The sequence below is a fragment of the Coregonus lavaretus genome (genome assembly GCF_964263955.1).
Source record: "Coregonus lavaretus genome assembly, contig: HAP1_SCAFFOLD_5353, whole genome shotgun sequence".
NCBI lineage: Eukaryota > Metazoa > Chordata > Actinopteri > Salmoniformes > Salmonidae > Coregonus > Coregonus lavaretus.
This window is the reverse complement of record NW_028159659.1, coordinates 13,280-40,617: the sequence shown is the minus strand read 5'-3', so window position 1 is coordinate 40,617 and position 27,338 is coordinate 13,280. Positions and strand designations below refer to the sequence as shown.

The window sequence follows — 27,338 nt, the reverse complement described above, 5'->3', positions numbered from 1 at the left end:
TACTTCGTTCTCTCTTTTAATGATTCTATTTCTTCTATTGACACTGATCCATCTATGCTCTATATATATTTTCTTTAACTACATGAATGGTTAAACAAAGAGCTTACTCTCTCTCTCTCTCTCTCTTCTCTCTCTCTCTCTCTCTCTCTCTCTCTCTCTCTCTCTCTCTCTCTCTCTCTCTCTCTCTCTCTCTCTCTCTCTCTCTCAGTGGGATCTCCCTGCTGATCCTGAAGCAGCGTTGGATCTCCTCTCTCCAGTTCCAGTCTCTGGATGAGATCAGTGCGGGCAACGTGTACATCACCAACAACAGCCGACTGTGCTTCTACAACACCGTCAACTGGACCAGCCTGTTCCGCACCAGCAACCAGAAGGTCCTCATCCGCAACAACCGCGCCTCCAGCGAGTGCAGTGAGTGACACACCTTGGTCGCACATGCGTTAGTATGCACACACACACACACATGCCCACCTGTTGTTGGTTGCATACACACACACAGAGATGCAGGAACAGACATATTCAGGTATGCACACATGCACTAGGTCCACACAGTCACAAGTTTCAACACAAGTTCCAAGTTTCCGCTCCCTATAGACACAAAACCCCTGATTCAGCTCTCTGCTGAACAAAGTGCTTATTGGGAAAGAACTTACTGAGTTGTGAGGTGTAGGAGAAAATGACATGTGATTTTCTGTAGAGGGACTCAATGCATTTATGTCAGGGGATTGTATTACTCCCACCTCACATAGAGAGTTTGATCCTATGAGAGATTTGCTTTGTGTGGATCCAGCACATTATGGTTCCATCAGGGCTCCAAATGGCTAGTTTCCAGATGGCTCCATGCTTGGTCTATGGAGAGCTTGGAAACTAGGGCTGGACAATAGCAGTTTGACACCTCAGCATCCTCAGATAAACACATTTGTCCTTTGAGATGGGGCTGGGAGGGAACAACACACATGTCACACTGATACAAGACAGAAGAGATAGAGAGAGAGAGAGAGAGAGAGAGAGAGAGAGAGAGAGAGAGGAGAGAGAGAGAGAGAGAGAGAGAGAGAGAGAGAGAGAGAGAGAGAGAGAGAGAGAGAGAGAGAGAGAGAGAGAGAGAGAGAGAGAGAGAGAGAGAGAGAGAGAGAGAGAGAGAGAGAGAGAGAGAGTGAGGGAGAGGGAGAGAGAGAGAGAGAGTGAGGGAGAGGGAGAGGGACGGAGACCTGAGGAAGAGAGACGTGAGGGAGAGTGAGAGGGAGAGAGAAAGAGAAAGAGAAAGAGAGAGAGAGAATTAGCAACCGAGGCAGAAGAAGAAGAAGAGAGAGGAAGACGTGTTGTGGAGTCTCCACTCCCCCCCTGCCAAGCAGTGGTTGATGTCATTAGCGTGTTAATGAGTGTTGCGGTGTGCCGTGGGATCAATAACCCCGTTAGGAGGCTCTTCATTAGTCTTTCATCCAGCCATCGACCAGCCCAGATGGGGGAGGGAGAGCTGTGGAAGTGGATGGGTACAGGGGGACAGGCAGACTGCTCACCCCAGGGATGTGTCACTCACTGGGGCAGTCAATTAGGAAAGCGGGTGGGCTTGTGGAGGTCAGTGGGGAGTGTAGTCAGATGAAGTGGCCGTTGATTGATACAGTTTAAAACCGTGTTTTACAATATTGTAACAGGCCTGGGCTGAAAGAAGGGTAGAGGTAAGGGGAATACTGGTGAACACACACACACACACACATCACACACACACACACACACACACCACACACACACACACACACACACACACACACACACACACACACACACACACACACACACACACACACACACACACACACACACACACACACACACACACACACACACACACACACACACACACACACACACACACAACACACAACACACAGCACACACACCCTTTGTCATACCCCTGGCCCTTTAGGCTACTTTCATCATGCATTAGCAGATATTGCAAATATAACATCCATGTTCTCACCTTATTGGACTGTCATTAACAACTTTGTAATGTTCTACTTAATATTGCTGTGTCTCTGCTGTGTGTGTTTGTATGTGAGTGTGTGTGTGCGTGTTTGTGTATTTGTTTGCACGTGTGTGTGTGTACTCAGATCCATCTGTGTGTGTGTTCATATGTGTGTGTACTCAGATCCATCTGTGTGTGTGTTCATATGTGTGTGTACTCAGATCCATCTGTGTGTGTGTTCATATGTGTGTGTACTCAGATCCATCTGTGTGTGTGTTCATATGTGTGTGTACTCAGATCCATCTGTGTGTGTGTTCATATGTGTGTGTACTCAGATCCATCTGTGTGTGTGTTCATATGTGTGTGTACTCAGATCCATATGTGTGTGTGTTCATATGTGTGTGTACTCAGATCCATCTGTGTGTTCATATGCGTGTGTACTCAGATCCATCTGTGTGTGTGTTCATATGTGTGTGTACTCAGATCCATCTGTGTGTGTGTTCATATGTGTGTGTACTCAGATCCATATGTGTGTGTGTTCATATGTGTGTGTACTCAGATCCATATGTGTGTGTGTTCATATGTGTGTGTACTCAGATCCATCTGTGTGTGTGTTCATGTGTGTGTGTGTGTACTCAGATCCATCTGTGTGTGTGTACTCAGATCCATCTGTGTGTGTGTTCATATGTGTGTGTACTCAGGATCCATATGTGTGTGTGCTCAGGTCCATATGTGTGTGTACTCAGGTCCATATGTGTGTGTACTCAGATCCATCTGTGTGTGTGTGTACTCAGGTCCATATGTGTGTGTGTACTCAGGTCCATATGTGTGTGTACTCAGGTCCATATGTGTGTGTGTACTCAGATCCATATGTGTGTGTACTCAGATCCATATGTGTGTGTGCTCAGGTCCATATGTGTGTGTGTACTCAGGTCCATATGTGTGTGTACTCAGATCCATATGTGTGTGTACTCAGGTCCATATGTGTGTGTACTCAGGTCCATATATGTGTGTGTACTCAGGTCCATATATGTGTGTGTGTACTCAGGTCCATATGTGTGTGTACTCAGGTCCATATATGTGTGTGTACTCAGGTCCATATAGTGTTGTGTGTACTCATGGCCTCCATATGTGTGTGTACTCAGATCCATATGTGTGTGTACTCAGGTCCATATGTGTGTGTACTCAGGTCCATATATGTGTGTGTACTCAGGTCCATATATGTGTGTGTGTACTCAGGTCCATATGTGTGTGTACTCAGGTCCATATATATGTGTGTGTACTCAGGTCCATATATGTGTGTGTGTACTCAGGTCCATATGTGTGTGTACTCAGGTCCATATATATGTGTGTGTACTCAGGTCCATATATGTGTGTGTGTACTCAGGTCCATATGTGTGTGTACTCAGGTCCATATATGTGTGTGTGTACTCAGGTCCATATATGTGTGTGTGTACTCAGGTCCATATGTGTGTGTGTGTACTCAGGTCCATATGTGTGTGTGCTCAGGTCCATATGTGTGTGTACTCAGGTCCATATGTGTGTGTACTCAGGTCCATATGTGTGTGTACTCAGGTCCATATGTGTGTGTACTCAGGTCCATATGTGTGTGTACTCAGGTCCATATGTGTGTGTACTCAGATCCATATGTGTGTGTGCTCAGGTCCATATGTGTGTGTGTACTCAGGTCCATATGTGTGTGTACTCAGGTCCATATGTGTGTGTACTCAGGTCCATATATGTGTGTGTGTACTCAGGTCCATATATGTGTGTGTGTACTCAGGTCCATATGTGTGTGTGTGTACTCAGGTCCATATGTGTGTGTGCTCAGGTCCATATGTGTGTGTACTCAGGTCCATATGTGTGTGTACTCAGGTCCATATGTGTGTGTACTCAGGTCCATATGTGTGTGTACTCAGGTCCATATGTGTGTGTACTCAGGTCCATATGTGTGTGTACTCAGATCCATATGTGTGTGTGCTCAGGTCCATATGTGTGTGTGTACTCAGGTCCATATGTGTGTGTACTCAGATCCATATGTGTGTGTGCTCAGGTCCATATGTGTGTGTGTACTCAGATCCATATGTGTGTGTGCTCAGGTCCATATGTGTGTGTGTACTCAGGTCCATATGTGTGTGTACTCCACAGCCCAACAGAGGATGGTGTGTGACCGGCTGTGTTCTGAAGACGGTTGCTGGGGTCCAGGGCCTGACCAGTGCCTCTCCTGTCGCTACTTCAGCCGAGGACGTTCCTGTGTGCCGTCTTGCAACCTCTACGACGGGTGAGTTGATTAATCACATCCTCAGAATGACAGGAAGCGGGAAGCTGCTGGGGCACTATCGACGAATGAAAGGAGAGATAGCAGACATAACAGTATTGAATGTATGTTAGGTTTCATTCAAATAATTGTAGGTAGATATTTCCATTCTGGACACTTAAAAGTCACGCCATGGGATTACAACGGGGAATACACCTTCGTAGACTTCCTCTCTTCTCACCATATCCTGACTGGGTGGAATTAATGAAAATGCACTGAAATACAATATCGGGGTCAAAACACAAGCAAAAAAAAAAAGGAGAACCAAAGTCTGGTGTCAGGTTAGCCTGTCCCCACAGGGGGAACCACGGTCTGGTGTCAGGTTAGCCTGTCCCCACAGGGGGAACCACGGACTGGTGTCAGGTTAGCCTGTCCCCACAGAGGGAACCACGGTCTGGTGTCAGGTTAGCCTGTCCCCACAGGGGGAACCACAGTCTGGTGTCAGGTTAGCCTGTCCCCACAGGGGGAACCACGGTCTGGTGTCAGGTTAGCCTGTCCCCACAGGGGGAACCAGGGTCTGGTGTCAGGTTAGCCTGTCCCCACAGGGGGAACCACGGTCTGGTGTCAGGTTAGCCTGTCCCCACAGGGGGAACCACGGTCTGGTGTCAGGTTAGCCTGTCCCCACAGAGGGAACCACGGTCTGGTGTCAGGTTAGCCTGTCCCCACAGAGGGAACCACGGTCTGGTGTCAGGTTAGACTGTCCCCACAGGGGGAACCAAAGTCTGGTGTCAGGTTATCCTGTCCCCACAGAGGGAACCACGGTCTGGTGTCAGGTTAACCTGTCCCCACAGAGGGAACCACGGTCTGGTGTCAGGTTAGACTGTCCCCACAGGGGGAACCAAAGTCTGGTGTCAGGTTAGCCTGTCCCCACAGGGGGAACCACGGTCTGGTGTCAGGTTAGCCTGTCCCCACAGAGGGAACCAGGGTCTGTGTTTCTCCATCATGCCCACTTGTTGTCAGTTCTCCTCTCAGTGTGCTGTTTGTGGGAGGAGGTGTTTGAAGTCGGCAGGAAAAACAGCTCACAGCTGAGCCTTTGAAGAAGATGAAAAGGGGGAGGGGGGAGGGGGGAGGGGGGGGTGGAGAGCAGCTGGGTAACGGCGTACTCTGTGAGAACCGAGCTGTGATCATGTGGAGAGGCAGGAGGCAGGAGATGGTACATAACGTCTTTATCGATCGGCTTACCTCGCAGACAGAGCACTGCAGACATGTACTAGACCTGTGTTCATCAGTATGTGTTGTCCTCCCAATGCTTTAACTGCACTTCATTGAGCTCACCTGCACAATGCAAACCCTGCCAATCTGGCCCTCCTATAGCCCTCCTATAGCTAATGGCTATAGTACAACTGATTGGCTTATGGTTTTTAAAACTAGGTCTCTTTAACTCTCCATCTCTATGCCTTTCTAAATGAGAGTCAAGTGAATTCTCCCGCTGAAAGGCCAGCAAATAAAAGAGAGAAAAAGAGAGTGCTCTCGTGGCCGCAGGGGAACGGAGGGAGGAGGATTAGAAAACCTCGAAAGTGTTTAATTAAAAAAGTTGTTCTCGTGGGTTGGCCGTGTGGAGTCAGGTTCGCTGCTGGCGCAGGCACCGCTCGACCTGAACGAGCCTCAGTCCTGCTAAATTCCTGCTAAAATGCTGCTAATCCCCTCAGCCCTTCCTCCCTGAAGACCATGGTGAGTGTTTGGAGTACACGCCCCAACCAACCGCAACGCACGAGGGAAGCCAACCAGAAGGAACCAACGGAATGAATGGAAAGGAACGTTCAATTCACCGGGGAACGACCCCCGTGGAACCTTCTTTTGTCTTCCATGATTCTCCTCCATATTTCTCTGAACAAAAGACAGTCTTATTCCACCACCAGCCTTTTCAAAAGGATTCCTCTGGACACTGCTTCCTGAGGAAAAAACTCATTTAGTTTGGAACCAAAAAAAAGAGGAGAGAGTAATGGAGGAGGGTGGAGGGGGATGGAGGAGGGGGGAGGGTGGAGGGTGGAAGGAGGAAGGTGGAGCGAGGAGGGTGGAGGGTGAAGGGTGGAGGGTGGAGGAAGGAGGGTGGAGGGAGGTGGGTGGAGGGTGGAGGGAGGAGGGAGGAGGGTGGAGGGAGGAGGGTGGAGGGAGGAGGGAGGAGGGAGGAGGGAGGAGGGTGGGAGGGAGGAGGGAGGAGGGAGGAGGGTGGAGGGAGGAGGGAGGAGGGAGGAGGGAGGAGGGAGGAGGGAGGAGGGTGGAGGGTGGAGGGAGGAGGGAGGAGGGTGGAGGGAGGAGGGAGGAGGGAGGAGGGGGGAGGGTGGAGTGAGGAGGGTGGAGGGAGAAGGGAGGACTACTACCACAGTGTGGTGGCACGCTGCTCCGTTTCCAATTGAACATGCTATTTTTATATGGGAACCCTTTCAATGTACTGGCTATTTATCTGGACTGATGCTTGATCTGATTTTTTTATTTTATTTTTATTTCACCTTTATTTAACCAGGTAAGCCAGTTGAGAACAGGTTCTCATTTACAACTGCGACCTGGCCAAGATAAAGCAAAGTAGTGCAATAAAAAACAACACAGAGTTACATATGGGGTAAAAAACATAAAGTCAGAAATACAACAGAAAATATATATACAGTGTGTGCAAATGTAGCAAGTTATGGAGGTAAGGCAATAAATAGGCTATAGTGCAGAATAATTACAATAGTATTAACACTGGAATGCTAGATGTGCAAGAGATTATGTGCAAATAGAGATACTGGGGTGCAAAAGAGCAAAATAAATAACAATATAGGGATGAGGTAGTTGGGTGGGCTAATTTCAGATGGGCTGTGTACAGGTGCAGTGATCGGTAAGGTGCTCTGACAACTGATGCTTAAAGTTATTGAGGGAGATAAGAGTCTCCAGCTTCAGAGATTTTTGCAATTCGTTCCAGTCATTGGCAGCAGAGAACTGGAAGGAATGGCGGCCAAAGGAGGTGTTGGCTTTGGGAATGACCAGTGAGATATACCTGCTGGAGCGCAGACTACGGGTGGGTGCTGCTATGGTGACCAATGAGCTAAGATAAGGCGGGGATTTGCCTAGCAGTGATTTATAGATGGCCTGGAGCCAGTGGGTTTGACGACGAACATGTAGTGAGGACCAGCCAACAAGAGCGTACAGGTCACAGTGGTGGGTAGTGTATGGGGCTTTGGAGACAAAACGGATGGCACTGTGATAGACTACATCCAATTTGCTGGTGATTGGAACAGGGCGTAGAATAGAGACATACTGTATGTATCCCAAATGTAACCCTCTCCCCTATATAGTGCACTACTTTTGACCAGGTCGTATAGGGATCTGGTTAAAAAAAAAGTAGTGCACTATATAGGGAATAGGGTGCCATTTGGGACTCACACACAGTCATGATTCCTCATCATATCTAACCCTTTCTCCAACCCATCAAATCCCCTCTAAAGATATACAGTATTCTCTACAATATCACGCCTGCTGAATTCCAAATCAACCTCTAACCTACTACTCCCTAGTCACCGCTGTAGATCTCTAGAGGGGATTGGATTGGACATTTCCACCACCTAGCCAATCAGAAGGCAATGTGAAGCCATTACCTATAATGCTTATACAGGATCTATCCAATCTTCTCAGATATACAGGAGTGGGCTAGGGTCGATAAAGAATTGAGCAGTTGAGTAGCATTATAGAGCCATGATAAACCATTACCCTGATTGGAAGACAGTTACAACATAAACTGACCACATCTAACTGGTTCCATAAGCCCAGCATTTCCTTGCTGTGAGAAAGTAGGGCATTCCCTTTCTGTGAGAAAGTAGGGCCTACCTGTTTGTGTACTGTACTGTATCCCTCCACTCTGCTGAGTCTTGGTCCCAGTAGGATTGACAATCTCTCAGATCTGAAAAGTATACTATCGACAGCCAGCCTATCGACAGCCAGCCCCATATTCACAGACGCCATCCTTCAAAGCAATATCTGATGGTGGTGCTGATGTGGACACAAACAAAGGTGGTGTTTCAATATCTCTCCACCTCCTCTCCCTTCCTCCCCTCCTCTCCCTTCCCTCTCCTGTCCTCCCCTCTCCTCTCCTCCCCCTTCTCTCTCCTCCTCTCTCCTCCTCAGGTTTTGGCCAACCAACACTCAGTCATATGGTTAGAGAAACACACACACACACACACTACAGTAACAGCCAGTGTCAATATTACAGTGCTCGCCATTATTCACTGGCTTCTTTGTCAGGCATATTGACTCTGCTAAGTCTGTTACTATATCAGGCATATTGACTCTGCTAAGTCTGTTACTATATCAGGCATATTGACTCTGCTAAGCCAGTTACTATATCAGGCATATTGACTCTGCTAAGTCTGTTACTATATCAGGCATATTGACTCTGCTAAGTCTGTTACTATATCAGGCATATTGACTCTGCTAAGTCTGTTACTATATCAGGCATATTGACTCTGCTAAGTCTGTTACTATATCAGGCATATTGACTCTGCTAAGCCAGTTACTATATCAGGCATATTGACTCTGCTAAGTCTGTTACTATATCAGGCATATTGACTCTGCTAAGTCTGTTACTATATCAGGCATATTGACTCTGCTAAGTCTGTTACTATATCAGGCATATTGACTCGGCTAAGCGCTTTCGCTCTCTCCCCTCTCTCTCTCTCTCTCTCTCTCTCTCTCTCTCTCTCTCTCTCTCTCTCCTTTAGAGATGTGCGTGAGTTTTCCAATGGTTCAGTCTGTCTGGAGTGTGACAGGCAGTGTGAGAAATCTCAGGACAAGACCATGACCTGCCTCGGAATGGTAAGTAGGGTGATCTCCACGACACCTTACGGCTACTGTCATTGGTGTTCCACCAAGCCCTGACCCTGTGTGTTCTTTGGGTGCAGGGTTGACCTTTATTGTCATGAGTCTTGTCCTGGAGGCAGAACTGAGCGATTTCCCCTTAGATAGGCCAGCTGCAAAGTAAAAATTGGCGATATTGTAAAAATTTATGAAAACAAATGTTTGCTTCTTGGTCTTAATTTAAGGTTAGGGTTAGGCATTACGGTTAGCAGTGTGGTTAAGGTTAGGGTTAGGTTTGAAATCAGATTTTATGACTTTGTGGCTGTGCCAGCTAGTGACCAATCAGCAGAGCTGCCTCCAGAACAAGATTCATGACGAAAATTGTTAACCTGCCCTTTGGGTCTGATGATGTCACATCCTGTCTGGAGAGTTTGACTTTTAGGAGTTACAGTGTACTGTACTGTTAGGGCACTGAGTTTTTCCTGACTACACGACGTAACCAACTGGGTCAGAGTTATACTGATCAGGGGAGGTGTTCCTGAATGCCTCGAATCTGGTTTTATCAAGATAAATAAAGTACCACGTTAGCTACGAAGGTTACACGCATTCCAGAAGGACATGTGTTTTTGACAGCCTCTGACCTTCCACAGAGAACGCACCCCTCAGAAATCCCTCATCCATTCCCACCTGCCCTCTTCTAAATGCTAAAATTTCCCTTTAAAATGCCACCCGGTTGAAAACCCTTGAAAACCCCCTCCATGTCCCACTCTCTCTGCCTGGAACTATAACAACCCAAGGTTGATTTAAATCATCTCCTCTGCCACGTAGGATGACTCTAATCTTGTTTTATATGTGGCGTATGGACAGTGGTGTATAACTCTCCATGGTTTAGGGTTCATGATATACCCACCTGTCATGGAGCCCCTTTTTTACAGGCCCCTGTTAAAGCCCTATTTGTGGAATGTGATACTTGTGTAAATAACCCCTGGGGAGGACAGGGAGGAGTGGAGGAACATAGTCTCCTTGACGGTGCGGTGATACACAGTGTTTCACAGTGTCTTTCAGTGTCTTCTGCAGTCCAGTCAGAAGTAAATAACACAGGTGTCAATCATCCGATGTATGACTGTACACACACACACACACACACACACACACAATCACACACACACACACACACACACACACAATCACACACACACACACACCCACACACACACACACACACACACACACACACAATCATACACACACTACACTGACACAGCTCGGCAGGGAGATTGTGTATTGATGAGGAGTGGTTACAGCTGTCATCTTCTCAGAGCAGAAGGTGAAAGGTTGTCTATCAACCAGCCAAACACACATTATTAACCGTACATGAGGTGTCAAAGCCCACAGAAAAAGTTTCAACCGCAGCAACAGCACATGCATACACAGACCATCTCTGTATAATTTCTCTTCCTTCGTCTCTCTCTCTCTGTTTATATCTGTTGTCTGAATCCATCCTGGATGGTGGTCCAGAAGTGTGAACTGTGTTGAAGTGTCACGATCGTTATTAGATGAGACGGACCAAGGCGCAGCGTGATAGGCGTACATATTTATTATAGTACTTAACACGAACACAAAACAACAAACAAACGATACGTGAAGTCCTAGGTTACACAAAACAAACCTTTACGGAACAAGATCCCACAAACTAACTGGTGCCAACAGGCTGCCTAAGTATGGTCCCCAATCAGAGACAACGAGCTACAGCTGTCTCTGATTGGGAACCACCCTGGCCAACATAGATCAACACGATCTAGAACAAAAACATAGAAAACTAAACATAGAAAATCCACACCCTGGCTCAACATTTAAGAGTCCCCAGAGCCAGGGCGTGACATGAAGTGCTGATATCAATGGTTATTTTTGTCTTCCTCTTCTATACATCTCCTTTACTTCCACCTTGTCATCCTCCTCCTCTTCTTCTTCTTCTTCTTCTTCTTCTTCTTCTTCTTCTTCTTCTTCTTCTTCTTCTTCTTCTTCTTCTTCTTCTTCTTCTTCTTCTTCTTCTTCTTCTTCTTCTTCTTCTTCTTCTTCTTCTTCTTCGTCTTCTATCTCTTATTCCTCCTCCTCTTCCATCTATCTCTCAGGGCCCAGATCAATGTGTGAACTGCCTTCACTTCAAAGACGGGCCGAACTGTGTGGAGAAGTGCCCCGACGGCCTCCAGGGTACCAACAGCTTCATCTTCAAATACGCAGAGGCCAACAACGAGTGCCACCCCTGCCACGCCAACTGCACCCAGGGGTGAGAGAGAGAGAGAGAGAGAGAGAGAGAGAGAGAGAGAGAGAGGAGAGAGAGAGAGAGAGAGAGAGAGAGAGAGATAGGGTGGTGGTGGGTTTGTATGGGTGTGTGTATATTTAATGGAGGCTTTTTATATCAATACTTCTCATCTCTTTGAAATCTGACATTGTTCGTATGAAGTACGTCATAAATAATGTTATACAAGCAAAATCCATCAAAAGGTGTCCTGGTAGGACTTTTAAAATCAAGAAGAGCTTCTATAAACAGTAGCAGAAGTACTGCACGATAAAGGAAATATGGTGCTATTTGGGATGTGGGCAGTGACTCGGCCCTCCACTTCCCAGACCCCTACGAAAGAAAGAAAGAAAGAAAGAAAGAAAGACGGAGGATCAAGAGATGGACAGAGGATCTCTCTCTCTCTCGCTCTCTCTCGCTCTCTCTCTCTCTCTCTCTCTCTCTCTCTCTATCTCTCTCTCTCTCTCTCTCTCTCTCTCTCTCTCTCTCTCTCTCTCTCTCTCTCTCTCTCTCTGCATGCTGGGAGTGTTTGGTGCGTGCTGGGAATTGTTTGAGTGAGTGCTAAGTGCGAGTGTTGTGTAGAGTTAGATATCCTGGGTTTTCCTTTTCTTGGTGATATCCTTTTTTTCTTCTATGCATGATTAAGGTTATTATTTATATTTTTTTGTTGTGGTAGAATTAAGTATATTGTTTTTCGTGTCGAAATTACCCTGATTTTGGTGGGGATGGCGGCCCGAATCGGGACGCCGTCCCTGTCACTTCGGCACGGCTTTAGGTGTGTTACTGAAGCTACTGTCACGGTGGAAGAGGTTCTGGTCGCCGTAGGAGAGAAGGTAGGATATGAGAATGTTGCTTATGCGTCACGGATGAATAAAGCGGTGGTGGTATTTCTTAAAGAAGAGCGCCTTGTTGATCGTATGGTTGAGCATGGCATACTTCTTAAAGGAATGTTTATTCAAGTTACGCCGCTTTTTTCTCCGTCAACAAGGGTAACGATTTCAAATGTACCGCCGTTCATTCCAAATGAGCTATTGGAGCGCGAGTTATTGCGCTTTGGGAAGTTTGCAAGTTCAATTAAGGTTGTCCCATTGGGTTGCAAACACCCGGCGTTGAAACAGGTAATGTCGTTTCGGCGACAGGTGTTTATGTTTTTGGACTCACCGGAGCAGACTTTGGAGTTATCGTTTAAAGTCAAGTATGACAATAGACTGTATATGGCTTATGCTAGTACGGGTAGTCAACGGTGTTTTGAGTGTGGGGATGTTGGTCATAAGCGACATGCTTGCCCGAAAAGGGAGAAGGCAGAAGGGAGGGGCGCAGGTGGTCCTCGTAACGCCTGGGCCCACTGATGTAGGAAGAGGTGGGCTGACAGTGGTAGAGCAGCCACACGCATCTGTTGCTGAGGAACAAGTTGTCCGTGTTGAGGGCACAGAGGTGCAACTTGTACCAGAGGGAAATGTTATGCAGCAGAAAAAAATTGTTGTAGAAGGTAAGGATGGATCTGAAGGGCCATTTCCTCAGACTGGTGAGGAGGTGCCCAGTACGAGTGCTGTGGTACAGGAGGGGGTACATGTGGAGCTAATCTCCCAGGTAGTGGAGGAGATGCCCACTACAAGTAATGGGTTACAGGAGAGGGTTCATGTGGAGCTCATCTCCCAGGTAGTGGAGGAGATGCCCACTATGAGTGCTGGGGTACAGGGGGGGCTAGTCTCCCAGGTAGTGGAGGAGATGCCCACTATGAGTGCTGGGGTACAGGGGGGGCTAGTCTCCCAGGTAGTGGAGGAGATGCCCACTACGAGTAATGGGGTTCAGGTGGGGCTAGTCTCCCAGGTAGTGGAGGAGATGCCCACTACGAGTAATGGGGTTCAGGTGGGGCTAGTCTCCCAGGTAGTGGAGGAGATGCCCACTACGAGTAATGGGGTTCAGGTGGGGCTAGTCTCCCAGGTAGTGGAGGAGATGCCTGGTACGAGTGATGGGGTGCAAGTGGGGAGTGTTGAAAGGGATGTGGTAGAGGGGAGTCAGTGGTCTGTGGCCTCAGTTGAGGAGGATCAGGAGAAGGATATGGATATCTCTCTTGATACGATATCAGCTGGTGAGGACTCAATTTACGATCTAGAGGAGGTAAATGGGTTTCTGGATCAGACTTTTGGGAAATCCGTCAAATTGGCAGATTATTTTGATGTTGATAAGTTTGTGAGGTCAGCTGTGATGTTACAGAAGACGGTGGGGTTAGACCAGTTGAGTGAGAAGAAGCGGTTTCGCTTGAGGAAATTTGTTACTGCTGTTGCAGCAGCAAAAGGTGGTGGGAAACGTGGTCAGGTTAAGATAAATTTTAAATAATGATGATGATTATGCCTCATAGGGTGTTCTATTCTCTTTGTCTGGTTTCTCTGTGGTATCTTCTGCTTTTCCTTTTTCTTTTCTATATGGAGGTACTAAGGGTAGGTTCTCTCAATATTAATGGAGGAAGGGACAGGAATAAGAGGGCTTGGGTATTAGAAGTAATAAAACAGAAAAGGCTTAATGTAGTTTTCCTACAGGAGACACATAGTGATGAGGAAAATGAGGCTGACTGGGGTATGTGGTGGGAGGGGCAGCATATACTCAGTCATGGTACTAATTTCAGTGCTGGGGTGGCAATCTTGTTTTCTTCAGGCTTAGGGGTGACTGTGGTATCTACAACAGAGATTGTCAAGGGTCGGGTTTTATTGGTCAAGGTGGATGTTATGGGGTTTTTGTTTGTTTTTTTGAATGTTTATGCTCCAATGAGGGTACAGAGCGTATTGTTGGTTTTGATAAAATAAAGGAAACCTTAAGACAGTGTGACCAAGACGGGTGTATGGTTTTAGGGGGGGACTGGAACTGTACAGTGGATTTTACTGTTGATCGCACCACTGAAGAACCTCACCTGCGGTCAGCAATTTGTCTGTCTGGTCTATTAACTGAGTTTGAGCTTTCTGATGTGTGGAGAGTAAGGAATGCAAAAGTTAGGCAGTACACATGGCTAAAAGTTAATGAAGGTCATGTCAGTGCAGCAAGGTTAGACAGGTTGTATGTATCTGAGCAATACTGTAGTAGGGTTGGAAGGTGTGACATTACTCCTGTGGGTTTCTCTGATCACCATATTGTCACTGTTGATATTCACTTGTCCTGTCCACGAAGGTCATCATCTTATTGGTATTTTAATGTTAAATTGTTACATGATGTCATGTTTTGTGAAAGGTTTTTGTTGTTTTGGGAAAAATGGAGGGTTACAAAAGGGAATTTTGAGTCCTTGAGACAATGGTGGGAGGTTGGGAAGGCCCAAATACGATTATTTTGTCAACAGTATACTGCTCTGTCTCGAATTGAAGTTAAAGAGACTATCAGGGCCCTTGAACAGAACATTAAATCTATTGAATTGAAGTTGCTCACTCAGAATGACCCCGGACTAGTCATGAACTTACAGGACAAGAAACATGAATTGAGGTCGTTTCTGCATGAAAGAGTGAAGGGTGCCTTGATTAGGTCTCGTTTCGCTTCCCTCAAGGATATGGATGCTCCTAGTGCTTTTTTTTTTAACCTAGGACAGTCGACATTGCAACGTAAACAGATGGTCTGCCTTCGTCTCCCTGATGGGAAGGTGACCACGGATGACAGTGAAATGCGTCAACATGCCGTGGATTTCTATTCTGCCCTCTATAAGGCGGAGGATTGTGACTCTCTGTGTACTGAACAGTTGTTACACGGTCTTCCTCAATTGGGACCTGAGCAAAGAGTCGCATTGGACTCTGACATTACACTGCAAGAGCTGTCCACAGCAGTTATGCAGCTCTCAACAGGCCGAGCCCCTGGCATTGATGGTTTACCATCTGAGTTTTATAAGCACTTTTGGGGGTCTATTGGGGAGGATTTTTATGAAGTGGTGTGTGAATCTTTTCATGAGGGCTCTCTTCCTGTATCTTGTCAACGTGCGGTACTTTCACTGTTGCCAAAAAAGGGGGATTTGGCTCTCATAAAAAATTGGAGACCTGTTGCTTTGCTGTGTGCAGAATATAAAATTGTTTCTAAATGTCTCTCAAACAGGTTGAAAGAGTATCTGGGATTGTTGGTCCACAAGGACCAGTCCTACTGTGTACCTGATCGCTCTATTGTTGACAACTTGTTTCTAATAAGAGATGTTTTGGACATTTGTAAACTGTCTGATGTAAATGTGGGTTTACTTTCTTTGGATCAGGAGAAGGCTTTTGATCGTGTGGACCACCAGTACTTGTTTAAAACAATGAAAGCCTTTGGGTTTGGGGATGTTTTTTTGTCTTGGATGAATTTACTGTATGCTGGGGCCTCGTGTATGGTGAAGGTGGGGGGTGGTTTGAGTTGTCCCATCCCTGTCCAAAGGGGCATCAGGCAGGGATGCCCAATTTCAGGGCAGTTATACAGTCTGGCAATTGAACCAATGCTTTGTTTTTTAAGAGCGAAGCTTACTGGTTTCTCTGTGCCAGGTGTAATGAAGGGTCCCACGATAGCACTGTCTGCGTATGCAGATGACGTGACAGTTTTTATTACAGGGGGTGAGGATGTTAAGGTTCTCTCAGACGCTTTAAAGGTGTATGAGGGGGCCTCCTCAGCTAGAGTCAATTGGGGAAAGAGTGAAGCGCTGTGGGCAGGCCAGCTTCAGATGGGGTCCGCTCCACGGTTACCAGGGGGGCTTCAGTAGGGCAGAGATGGGATGAAGACTTTGGGGGTTTTTCTAGGCTCCGATGTCTTTCAGAAAAAGAACTGGGAGGGTGTAGTGGAGAAAGTGTGTGCCAGACTGTCAAGATGGAAATGGGTGCTGCCCCAGCTGTCTTATAGGGGAAGGGTACTGGTAGCTAATAACCTAGCTGCCTCTACCCTGTGGCACAGACTAATGATTTTACAGCCACCAAAGGGTCTGATACAAGAGCTTCAGAGGACCCTTGTCAACTTCTTCTGGTCTGGACAACATTGGATTAAAGCTTCAGCCCTGTACCTGCCACTGCACGAGGGTGGGCAAGGCCTGGTGGACATTTCTTCCAGGATCATGGCTTTCCGGCTTCAAGCAGCCCAGAGACTGTTGTACAGTGACGGTTCTAGCTGGGTTGACACAGCCTACGCATTGATGAGGAGAGCAGGCTGTTTGGGCTTAGACAAGCACCTTTTCCTCTTAAAGCTGGAGGGGGGTGAGTTGCCTGGCCTGACTCCATTTTATGAGTCTGTTATGCAGGCTTGGAGAGTTCTGGTCAAGTCCCGTAAGGCCTGCACGCCACCAGGGATGTGGCTTTTTGAAGAGCCTCTTTTTCACAACACTGCCATCCAGTCCCGTGTTCTGGGTTCAGCTAGCCTACGTTCATGCCTGTTAGGCGTGGGGTGTACTAAGCTGGGTCATCTGATGTGGAACAGGAATAGGTCGTTGGAGGAGCTGGGAGAAAGAGCGGGGATCCGATCGTCTCGCCTACTGAGGAAGGTCGTCGCTGAGGTCTGTGATTCCTTGCCAGTACTTCATCTGCAGCATGTGACTGACACTTCCAATTCTGATCGGTGGAAGGAGGGTCTGGATTATGTGTTCCCTGCACTGATTGTTAGTGCTGCGGCGGGGGCATTCGAGGAGGACGTGGGGATGCTGCTTTCCTTCGATACCCCGGAGCTGGGGGAGTTCAAGGAGGTGGGAAAGAAGGCCATGTACAGAATATGTGTAAAGGTGTCCCATGACTCTTCCCTGGAAGGGGTAAAATCGACGAGGTGGGCGGGTGTGCTTGGTCCAGGTGCCTCCCCAAAAGGCTGTTGGCGAACGTTATACAAACTGCCTATTAATAAGAGGACAGCTGACCTCCAATGGAGGATAATACATGGAGCCATAGCCACCAACATGTATCTGGTACACCTGGATCCTACTGTTGGGGAGGGGTGTCCATTCTGTGCTCAGTCTGAAACTCTGGCACATCTGTTTTTACAGTGTCCCAGGTTGGTCGGGATGATTGACCTGATCTCTAATTGGTTCTCAGCTCTGGGAGAGGTTTTCTCTTCCCAACTGTATATATTTGGGCCAAAGTACAGGTTTAGTCAGAAAGGTGTAGTTGTGTTGCTTAATTTTGTGTTAGGGGCAGCAAAATTAGCCATATGGAAGACCCGAAAGAACAGTATTCGGGGACAGGGGTCTGTGGATGTGGTGGGAATGCTGGAGGGAATGTTGGCAGCAAGACTAAGGGTTGAGTTTGCCTATTATAAACTTGTCAACAATATTGATCTGTTTATGAGTATATGGGGTATTCAGAGGCTGTTGTGTTCAGTTACTGTGGAGGAGGAATTGGAGTTGTGTTTTTAATTGATGTGTAAATACGGTTTTGTATGAGTATTTGTGTGGTGGGCTCCCAGACCCAATAAAGATTATTTAAAAGTCAAAAAAAAAACTCTCTCTCTCTCTCTCTCTCTCTCTCTCTCTCTCTCTCTCTCTCTCGCTCTCAATTCAATTTAAGGGGCTTTACTGGCATGGGAAACATATGTTTACATTGCCAAAGCAAGTGAAATAGATAATAAACAAAAGTGAAATAAACAATCAGAAATGAACAGTAAACATTACACAAAAGTTTCAGAAGAATAGAGACATTTCAAATGTTATATTATGGCTATGTACGGTGTTGTAACGGTGTGCAAATAGTTAAAGTACAAAAGGGAAAATAAATCAACATAAATATAGGTTGGATTTACAAGGTGTTTGTTCTTCACTGGTTGCCCTTTTCTTGTGGCAAAAGGTCACAAATCTTGCTGCTGTGAATGAACACTGTGGTATTTCTCCCAATAGATATGGGAATTTATCAAAATTGGATTTGTTTTCAAATTCTTTGTTGGTCTGTGTAATCTGAGGGAAATATGTGTCTCTAATATGGTCATACATTTGGCAGGATGTTAGGAAGTGCAGCTCAGTTTCCACCTCATTTTGTGGGCTGTGTGCACATAGCCGGTCTTCTCTTGAGAGCCAGGTCTGCCTACGGCGGCCTTTCTCAATAGCAAGGCTATGCTCACTGAGTCTGTACATAGTCAAAGCTTTCCTTAATTTTGGGTCAGTCACAGTGGTCAGGTATTCTGCCACTGTGTACTCTCTGTTTAGGGCCAAATAGCATTCTAGTTTGCTCCGTTTTTGTTAATTCTTTCCAATGTGTCAAGTAATTATCTTTTTGTTTTCTCATGATTTGGTTGGGTGTAATTGTGTTGCTGTCCTGGGGCTCTGTGGGGTCTGTTTGTGTTTGTGAACAGAGCCCCAGGACCAGCTTGCTTAGGGGACTCTTCATTAGGCTCATCTCTCTGTAGGTGATGGCTTTGTTATGGAAGGTTTGGAATTGCTTCCTTTTAGGTGGTTGTAGACTTTAAAGGCTCTTTTCTGGATTTTGATCATTAGCGGGTATCGGCCTAATTCTGCTCTGCATGCATTATTTGGTGTTTTACATTGTACTCTTGAGGATGCTTTTGCAGAATTCTGCAATTTGGTGTTTGTCCCATTTTGTGAATTCTTGGTTGGTGAGGTTCTATAACTGATTCAAGTGTTTTTGCCAGATCCTAATTGGGATGTCAAATTTTATGTTCCTTTTGATGACATAGAAGGCCCTTTTTGCCTTGTCTCTCAGATCGTTCACAGCTATGTGGATGTTACCTGTGGTGCTGATGTTTAGGCCGAGGTGTGTATAGTTTTTTGTGTGCTCTAGGGCAACGGTGTCTAGATGGAATTTGTATTTGTGGTCCTGGCAACTGGACCTTTTTTGGAACACCATTACTTTTGTCTTACTGAGATTCACTGTCAGGGCCCAGGTCTGACAGAATCTGTGCAGAAGATCTAGGTGCTGCTGTAGGCCCTCCTTGGTTGGGGACAGAAGCACCAGATCATCAGCAAACAGTAGACATTTGACTTCAGATTCTAGTAGGGTGAGGGCAGGTGCTTCAGGCTGTTCTACTGCCCTCACCAAGTCGTTGATATATACACTGAGTATACAAAACATTAAGAACACCTGCTATTTCCATGGCATAGAATGACCAGGTGAATCCAGGTGAAAGCTATGATCCTTTATTGATGTCACCTGTTAAATCCACATCAATCAGTGTAGATGAAGGTGAGGAGACAGGTTAAAGAAGGATTTTAAAGTCTTGAGACAATTGAGACATGGATTGTGTATGTGTGCCAGTCGGAGGGTGAATGGGCAAGACAAAATATTTAAGTGCCTTTGAACAGGGTATGGTGGTAGGTGCCAGGCACACCGGTTTGTGTCAAGAACTGCAACGCTGCTGGGTTTTTCACGCTCAACAGTTTCCCGTGTGTATCAAGAATGGTCCTCCACCCAAAGGACATCCAGCCAACTTGACACAACTGTCAACATGGGCCAGCATCCCCGTGGAATGCTTTCGACACCTTGTAGAGTCCATGCCCCCATGAATTGAGGTTGTTCAGTCCCCCCCTCTCTTTCTCCCTCTCCCCTCTCCCCTCTCCCCTCTCCCCTCTCCCCTCTCCCCTCTCCCCTCTGACATCAAAGACTCTGAGTGGGTCTGTGGTCTTCCTGTGACACGGCGTTCACGTTCCCTCCCTTCATCTACTCATCTCCATGGTGACACTCGCAGCCGGTATTAGTCAGCTGCCCATTGGTCCCTCCCCACGCTCCGCGCCCTGGTGACTGCTGAACCTGGGCTCACATGGCGATGGCTCCATCACACCTCTCCTTATCCTGCCCTCCATCTGACATGCAGGTTGACGATTATTGTCATGAGTCTTGTTCTGGAGGCAGAAGTGAGCGTTTTCCCCTTAGATGGGCCAGCTGCAAAATTGTCTAAATTGTAAAGATTAATGAAAACAAAAGTGTTCTTTTTGGTCATCATTTAAGGTTGGGATTAGGCATCAGGGTTAGCAGTGTGGTTAAGGTTAGGGTTAAGGTTAAGTTTATAATCAGATTGTATTACTTTGTGGCTGTGCCAGCTAGTGACCACTGCAGAGCTGCCTCCAGAACAACATTCATGATGAAAAACACTAACCTGCATCTGACACCGGGCTCTCCAGATTAGCGTCAGGGGATGAGGGGCCAGTGTGGGTGTGTGAGTGAATGGAGGGGGGGGGGGGGGGGGGGGGGTTCTGTGTGTGGGGACGGGGGAGTACTTAGAGCACAGGAGAAGCAGTGAAGGTCTACATCATCACACTGCATGTAATGGCAGAATTCAACTGAAGAAAAGTGATACACATGCCACATTCGCCTTAGATTTAGTAGGAATGCTGAACTAGAATCAGGACCACACCAGTCCATATAATCATATTCATAATGAGCTAAAAGCGTAAAAAATCAGCAGTCATACTCCAGATGTCGCTCTGATACATACATGGGTGGTCTGAGACTTGCTGTCTTTGGTGTGTGACTAAACTAGCTGTTCAATCTGGATGTTTACAAAAGGGGCACACTAGAGTAATTATCATATCATAAACAGCACCGAGCCATAGATCGGATACACTAATTGTCTGCTAATTAGCTATTGGGTGCCGTTTCTTTATTTCTGGAGCGAGGCAGACTGTGAATGGAATTCTAAGGCAGCTCCTCTTAATTAGCTGTGTAATATGCTCTGCCTCAGACTCTGACTGTCTGTTCTCTGTGTCGGAGGCTGATCACAATCCTCTTGAAATGGGTTATAGATAATGAGAGAGAAGCCCAATGGCCTTGTTTTAATCAGTCCACACTGTCTGCCTGTCTGTCTGTCAGTCTGTCTGTTTGCCGGTCTGTCTGTCTGTCTGTCTGTCTGTCTGTCTGTCTGTCTGTCTGTCTGTCTGTCTGTCTGTCTGTCTGTCTGTCTGTCTGTCTTTCTGTCTGTCTGTCTGTCTGTCTGTCTGTCTGTCTGTCTGTCTGTCTGTCTGTCTGTCTGTCTGTCTGTCTGTCTGTCTGTCTGTCTGTCTGTCTGTCTGTCTGTCTGTCTGTTTGCCTGTCAGTCTGTCTGTCAGTCTGTCAGTCTGTCAGTCTGTCAGTCTGCCTGTCTGTTTGTCTGTCTGTCAGTCTGTCTGTCAGTCTGTCTGTCAGTCTGTCTGTCAGTCTGTTTGTCTGTTGTACACCCCAATAGCCTGTATCATCTCTATCTCTCTGGTCATGACTTCAACTGGTTCCAGATCCCCTAGTTATGGTTCTCTTATTAAGGAGCTTGAGTGTCTTGGACCGTTGAGCTATGTTCACTAATAGGTTGTTATGTTCACTCAATAATTACTTTCATCAATCAGCTATTATAAGTGCTTATGAAGTGGTTATTAATGTTTATGCGTGATAGAATTTGTTCATAGTATGTACACACTTTATTTAGAGTTGGTGGATGCTTATTGTTGACTTGTTGAAGTTACTAAAGTGTTTCTGTAAAGCTGACTACTGATGATTTTCTCCTCAGCTGCATTGGGCCTCATCTCCAAGACTGTGTTGGAATGATGGACAGGTAAGTTGATCATCTCCGCTGGGCTTTAACTGCTTTGACATCATGCTCAATCTCTTAGAAACTATCACTAGAATCTCTTGCTTTCTACTCTCCATCTCTCTCTGACTCACTGTCTCAGGATTCATCTCTCTCTCTCTCTCTCTCTCTCTCTCTCTCTCTCTCTCTCTCTCTCTCTCTCTCTCTCTCTCTCTCTCTCTCTCTTTCTCTCCCTCTCTGTCTCCCTCTCTGTCTCTCTCCCTCTCTGTCTCCCTCTCTGTCTCTCTCCCTCTCTGTCTCCCTCTCTGTCTCTCTCCCTCTCTGTCTCCCTCTCTGTCTCTCTCCCTCTCTGTCTCCCTCTCTGTCTCTCTCCCTCTCTGTCTCCATCTCTGTCTCTCTGTCTCTCTCTTTCTCTGCTCTCCGATCATTTAAACTCTTAAATTTCTATTCTCAACATGCCCCATATATCTCATTATATCCGGTCTTGCCTCTCTGTAAATTTCAAGCTCCTTTTTGTGAGGGCCGCAAAAAAAATCAATGGTTCTGAACGCCACTCATTGACAAGCCAGCAGAGTACCAGAGTATCCACATACTACCGTCTGCTGCATGGAACATGAGTCTTCCAATTGCCTCTTAATGCTTTCAATCACTAATAGGGTTGTTTCTCTAGTCCTTGACTCAGGTGCAAAATGTTCCCCAAGGCCTGCCTTGTGACATGTTTTCTATGTGTGTTGAGTAGCCTAAGGGAGGGAAGGATAGAGGGAGGGAAGGATAGAGGGAGGGAAGGAAAGCGGGAGGGAAGGATAGAGGGAGGGAAGGAAAGCGGGAGGGAAGGATAGAGGGAGGGAAGGATAGAGGGAGGGAAGGAAAGAGGGAGGGAGGGAAGGATAGAGGGACTGAAGGAAGGATAGAGGGAGTGAAGGAAGGATAGAGGGAGGGAAGGATAGAGGGAGGGAAGGAAAGCGGGAGGGAAGGATAGAGGGAGGGAAGGATAGAGGGAGGGAAGGATAGAGGGAGGGAAGGAAGGATAGAGGGAGGGAAGGAAGGATAGAGGGAGTGAAGGAAGGATAGAGAGAGGGAAGGATAGAGGGAGGGAAGGAAAGAGGGAGGGAAGGATAGATGGAGGGAAGGAAAGATAGAGGGAGTGAAGGAAGGATAGAGGGAGGGAAGGATAGAGGGAGGGAAGGATAGAGGGAGGGAAGGAAAGAGGGAGGGAAGGAAAGAGGGAGGGATGGAAGGATAGAGGGAGTGAAGGAAGGATAGAGAGAGTGAAGGAAGGATAGAGGGAGGGAAGGATAGAGGGAGGGAAGGAAAGAGGGAGGGAAGGAAAGAGGGAGGGAGGGAAGGATAGAGGGAGTGAAGGAAGGATAGAGGGAGTGAAGGAAGGATAGAGGGAGGGAAGGATAGACGGAATGTATGAGAGATGAGAGGGTCAGCGAATTGAAACATTTAAAAGAAAGAGGAAAGAAACCTGTTAGAGGTATTGAAAGAAATATTGCTGATTTATCGGATGCTACAAAGGCAAATAGCTAAAAGGAGACTCAATGGACAGAGCTGTATCTCCTCAAGATACACAGTACTTTATGATGTATCATGATACACAGTACTTCATGATGTATAATGATACACAATACTTTATGATGTATCATCATACACAGCAGTTCATGATGTTTAAAGATACACAGTATTTCATGATCTATAAAGATACACAGTATTTCATGATGTTTAAAGATACACAGTACTTCATGATGTATAAAGATACACAGTACTTCATTATGTATAATAATACACATTATTTCATGATGTATAATAATACACAGTATTGCATGATGTTTAAAGATACACAGTACTTCATGATGTATAAAGATACACAGTACTTCATGATGTATAAAGATACACAGTATTTCATGATGTATAAAGATACACAGTATTTCATGATGTTTAAAGATACACAGTACTTCATGATGTATAAAGATACACAGTACTTCATGATGTATAAAGATACACAGTACTTCATGATGTATAATGATACACAGTATTTCATGATGTTTAAAGATACACAGTACTTCATGATGTATCATGTGCCATCTGGGTCATGTGGGAAATGGCTCAGCCCCAACTCGTCTTTCACTAATACTACATTAGTACTAGAAGTCATTTCTCAACCGTCAGACTGCCTGAATCCTAGAACAGGAACAAAGTAGCACATGATGAGTGCACTGGGCACGAGGAGGTCTGGTCTCTCACTGCAGAAATGAGGCAATTTAGATGGCAGCCTGGCCTGCAACCTGATCTCATAGTTGAACTTCAACATTTCTGACCCATTAATTTTGTGTGGTTACAGGGTTAAAACAGAAACATCTCAAAGGGTTAAGTCTAGGTATTAATTTTGAGTGGTTAAGGTTAGGGCTATGGTTCGGGGAAGGCTTAAAACAAAATAATTAAAAATAATGTGCTGTTTCCATTAAGTATCATCAATACTCTCCCTGCTCGCTAGAGAATTGTGAACGGTCGTGGTGAGCACTGACGAAGGCATATATTGACGTCCCCAGAACCTTTTCAAACGTCCAAAATCGACGTCTCTTTCTTGTGACCAGAATGCTTAGACGAGCCAAGTAGAAGGGGATGTAATATCTAGCAACTTTCTGTCTTTTTGCAAAGCACCCTGGGCGATAGAAGACAGTGGGTTGGGATTGATCAGACCCTGGCTTTGTCCCAAATAGAACTCTATTACCAATATATAGTGCCCTACTTTTGACCAGATCCCTATTGACCCTGGTCAGGAGTAGTGCACTATAAAGGGAATAGGGTACTATTTGGGACGCAGCCCCTGTCTGGGATGCCAGGTTGAAATTGAAGTGGTTAGATGAAGACGGGAGGATAAAGATAGTAGGAAGAGATGGAGGGAGGAGATGGAGGGGAGGAGAGATGGAGGGAGGAAGGGAGGGAGGAGGAGTGTAGAGGGAGGAAGATAGGAGGAGTGGAGCTGGCTGGAGTAATGACCCCCGTACAGGGAACTGATAGGAACACAACAGCACTCAACCTGGGCTGTGTCAGATCAGATAGGGCCCACTGGTGGGATTGTTGTCTTGTCTGAGGAGCTACGGGACTTGGACATGACACACACACACCCACACACACACACACATACATACAGACACACACACATACAGACACACACACATACAGACACACACACAGACACACACACACACACAGAGACAAACGCACAGACACAGACACACACGCACACACACACAGACAAACGCACAGACACAGACACATAATGTACTGGAGCCATACATGTTGGTAACATACAGGCCTGTCTCCTTCTCTGTCTGCAGGATGCCCCTGATCGCGGCTGGGGTGATCGCTACTCTGTTTGTCATCGTCATCGTGGCGCTGAGCGTAGCGGTCTACGTGCGCCGTAAGAGCATCAAGAAGAAGAGGGCTCTGCGCCGCTTCCTGGAGACAGAGGTGAGGGGTTAAGGGTCATCCAGTGGTCATTGTGACTCAACCAATCAGCTCAGGGAATTAGCTTGGCCCTCAAGTGAGACATTACTATACTGGCACGGTGTTATGAGTGGATATGATGTGAATGATTTTACAGCATGTACACCTGAAAAGGATACGATCTCTTCACCGTATTTTCTCAACCTGTAAAACACTGACATGGTGTTGAACAAGATACAATACACCATGTGCTGCACATCTTCTCTACACATCATAGTGTACTGTGTCAAAATGGAGTCTTCCAAACTGCTTAACGCCACACCTTAGCTTGCTAAACCTTGGACAGAATATTTAACTGAACCATAAAGTATACAAGTACCACAACATTATGCGTTCTCCATCTCCGATTGATTGAGCCTTGAGATGAAGTTGCAGGGATATATTACTAGACTGGAGAATACACTTGGTATTCATTGGAGGGGAAATTGAGGAGAGGATGGGAGACGGTGTGTGTGTGTGTGTGTGTGTGTGTGTGTGTGTGTGTGTGTGTGTGTGTGTGTGTGTGTGTGTGTACGCCCGCAGTTGACTTGGGCTCCCAGTTCCATTCCAAAACAGGAGCTGTCAGGGAGCGTTAGGATAATTTACAGGCGATACGGCAGTGTTATAGACAGCTGTCAGCCTGGAGACGTTTACAATCCCGCCTGCTGCAGCCCCACATCGCTGCCAGCACAAAGAGGCTGACGGAAGGAAGGACACGCACATCCATCTCAAACAGTCTGGTCAGTCTGGGGGGGGGGTTAGAGGAGATTGGGTGGGGTTAGAAAGAGGGGAATGGTGAGGGTCCTGGGGTGATGATCTGTGACTACTGCCCAGTCTGCCAAGCCCACTTATACACACACACAGATGGACATACACACACAACAAATTGAGGGATGGACACACACACACACACCCTATGCCCCTAACACACACACTTTGAATACACCCCCACTCGCCTCCTCCCCACCTGGCCAGCATACTAGATAACCTGTGTACATCGTCTCGGAGTTGTTGAAAGACAGAATCATGAAAGGAGGGTTTTTGATGTGCTATGCTATCCAGCAGCCCTTTTCCTCTCTTATTCTGGCTGATGAAACACTGAGGTGTTTCAGAGAGAGCTGAGTGAAGTGATTGCACTATTGAAAACTAATGATACAGTTAAGTCACTGGCCATGAATGGAGAATTTGGAAGATCAAACCTGTCTCTCTGTGGAAGGTTATAGAGCGAGAGACAGAGTGAGACAGAGAGGTAGTGAGCTCATGGGCTCCTGAGTTCTTCTGCAAAAAAATAGAATTAGAGTTGGATAAATGTAGATAAACTTGAATTTTTTTTCGCAAGGACTTATACAGGATACTAACCTCAACATCAAAACCTTCAATCCAAATCCAAATTCCAGACCTAAAACCTTGATTTTGGACAAAATGACCTAAACGGACTATTACTACCAAGGACTGTCAAGAAAGAACTTCTAACAAACCCAAACCTGCAGAAGAAACACAGCGAAACCTGGAAATACCATCCAACACAAAACTGTGAGTGAGTGAGTAATATTCAGCTACTTCTGAAGCCAAAAAGTAAAATACAATAATCTATAGGTAATTTTGTTATATAAAGCTAAGTAAATAAGTATACTAAGCTACCAAGCTGCTAGGACAATACAGAGCTGGCTCCAACCCACGATAGCCCTCCTGACAACCCCCACACATCCACTAAGGACACACAAAAGCCAGAGATTGTGCTCCTCATTGACTGAAATGGCAAATACATGAAAGAGGATCAACTTTTTCCCAAACACAAAGTGGTTAAACTCTGGTGCCCAAACACTAGGCATGCCCTGGAGCTGTTGTCATAATTCACACGGGCACAAATGACCTGAGGGCCCAATAGGAAAGGGTGGCCATGGCACTCAAGGGACTGATTGAAAAAGCTTCATCCACGTTCCCCAACGCACATGTGGTTATCTCCACCCTGCTACCATGAAAATACTTTCACCCTGCCACCATAGAGTGGGTGAATGGAAGCATAATGTCTACCTGGCCCACCACTCCACCCTGGACTTGAACAGCCTTTACGACCAGGTCCACCTCTA

General features: G+C 46.3%; 1 protein-coding gene across 1 annotated transcript in view; it reads left to right on the top strand.

Moving 5' to 3' along the window:
* Window positions 1–208: 208 nt before the first annotated feature.
* The window catches only part of LOC311122588 (receptor tyrosine-protein kinase erbB-4-like), a gene marked incomplete at both ends in the record, with an annotated part of 39,778 nt that continues 12,648 nt past the window's right edge, over window positions 209–27,338 (top strand). The window contains 6 exons of the mRNA XM_084196931.1: window positions 209–408; window positions 4,109–4,241; window positions 8,972–9,065; window positions 11,180–11,334; window positions 21,736–21,780; window positions 25,101–25,233. Of these exons, the coding sequence (XP_084053057.1) occupies window positions 209–408; window positions 4,109–4,241; window positions 8,972–9,065; window positions 11,180–11,334; window positions 21,736–21,780; window positions 25,101–25,233 (760 nt within the window). The remainder of the gene's footprint in view (window positions 409–4,108; window positions 4,242–8,971; window positions 9,066–11,179; window positions 11,335–21,735; window positions 21,781–25,100; window positions 25,234–27,338) is intronic.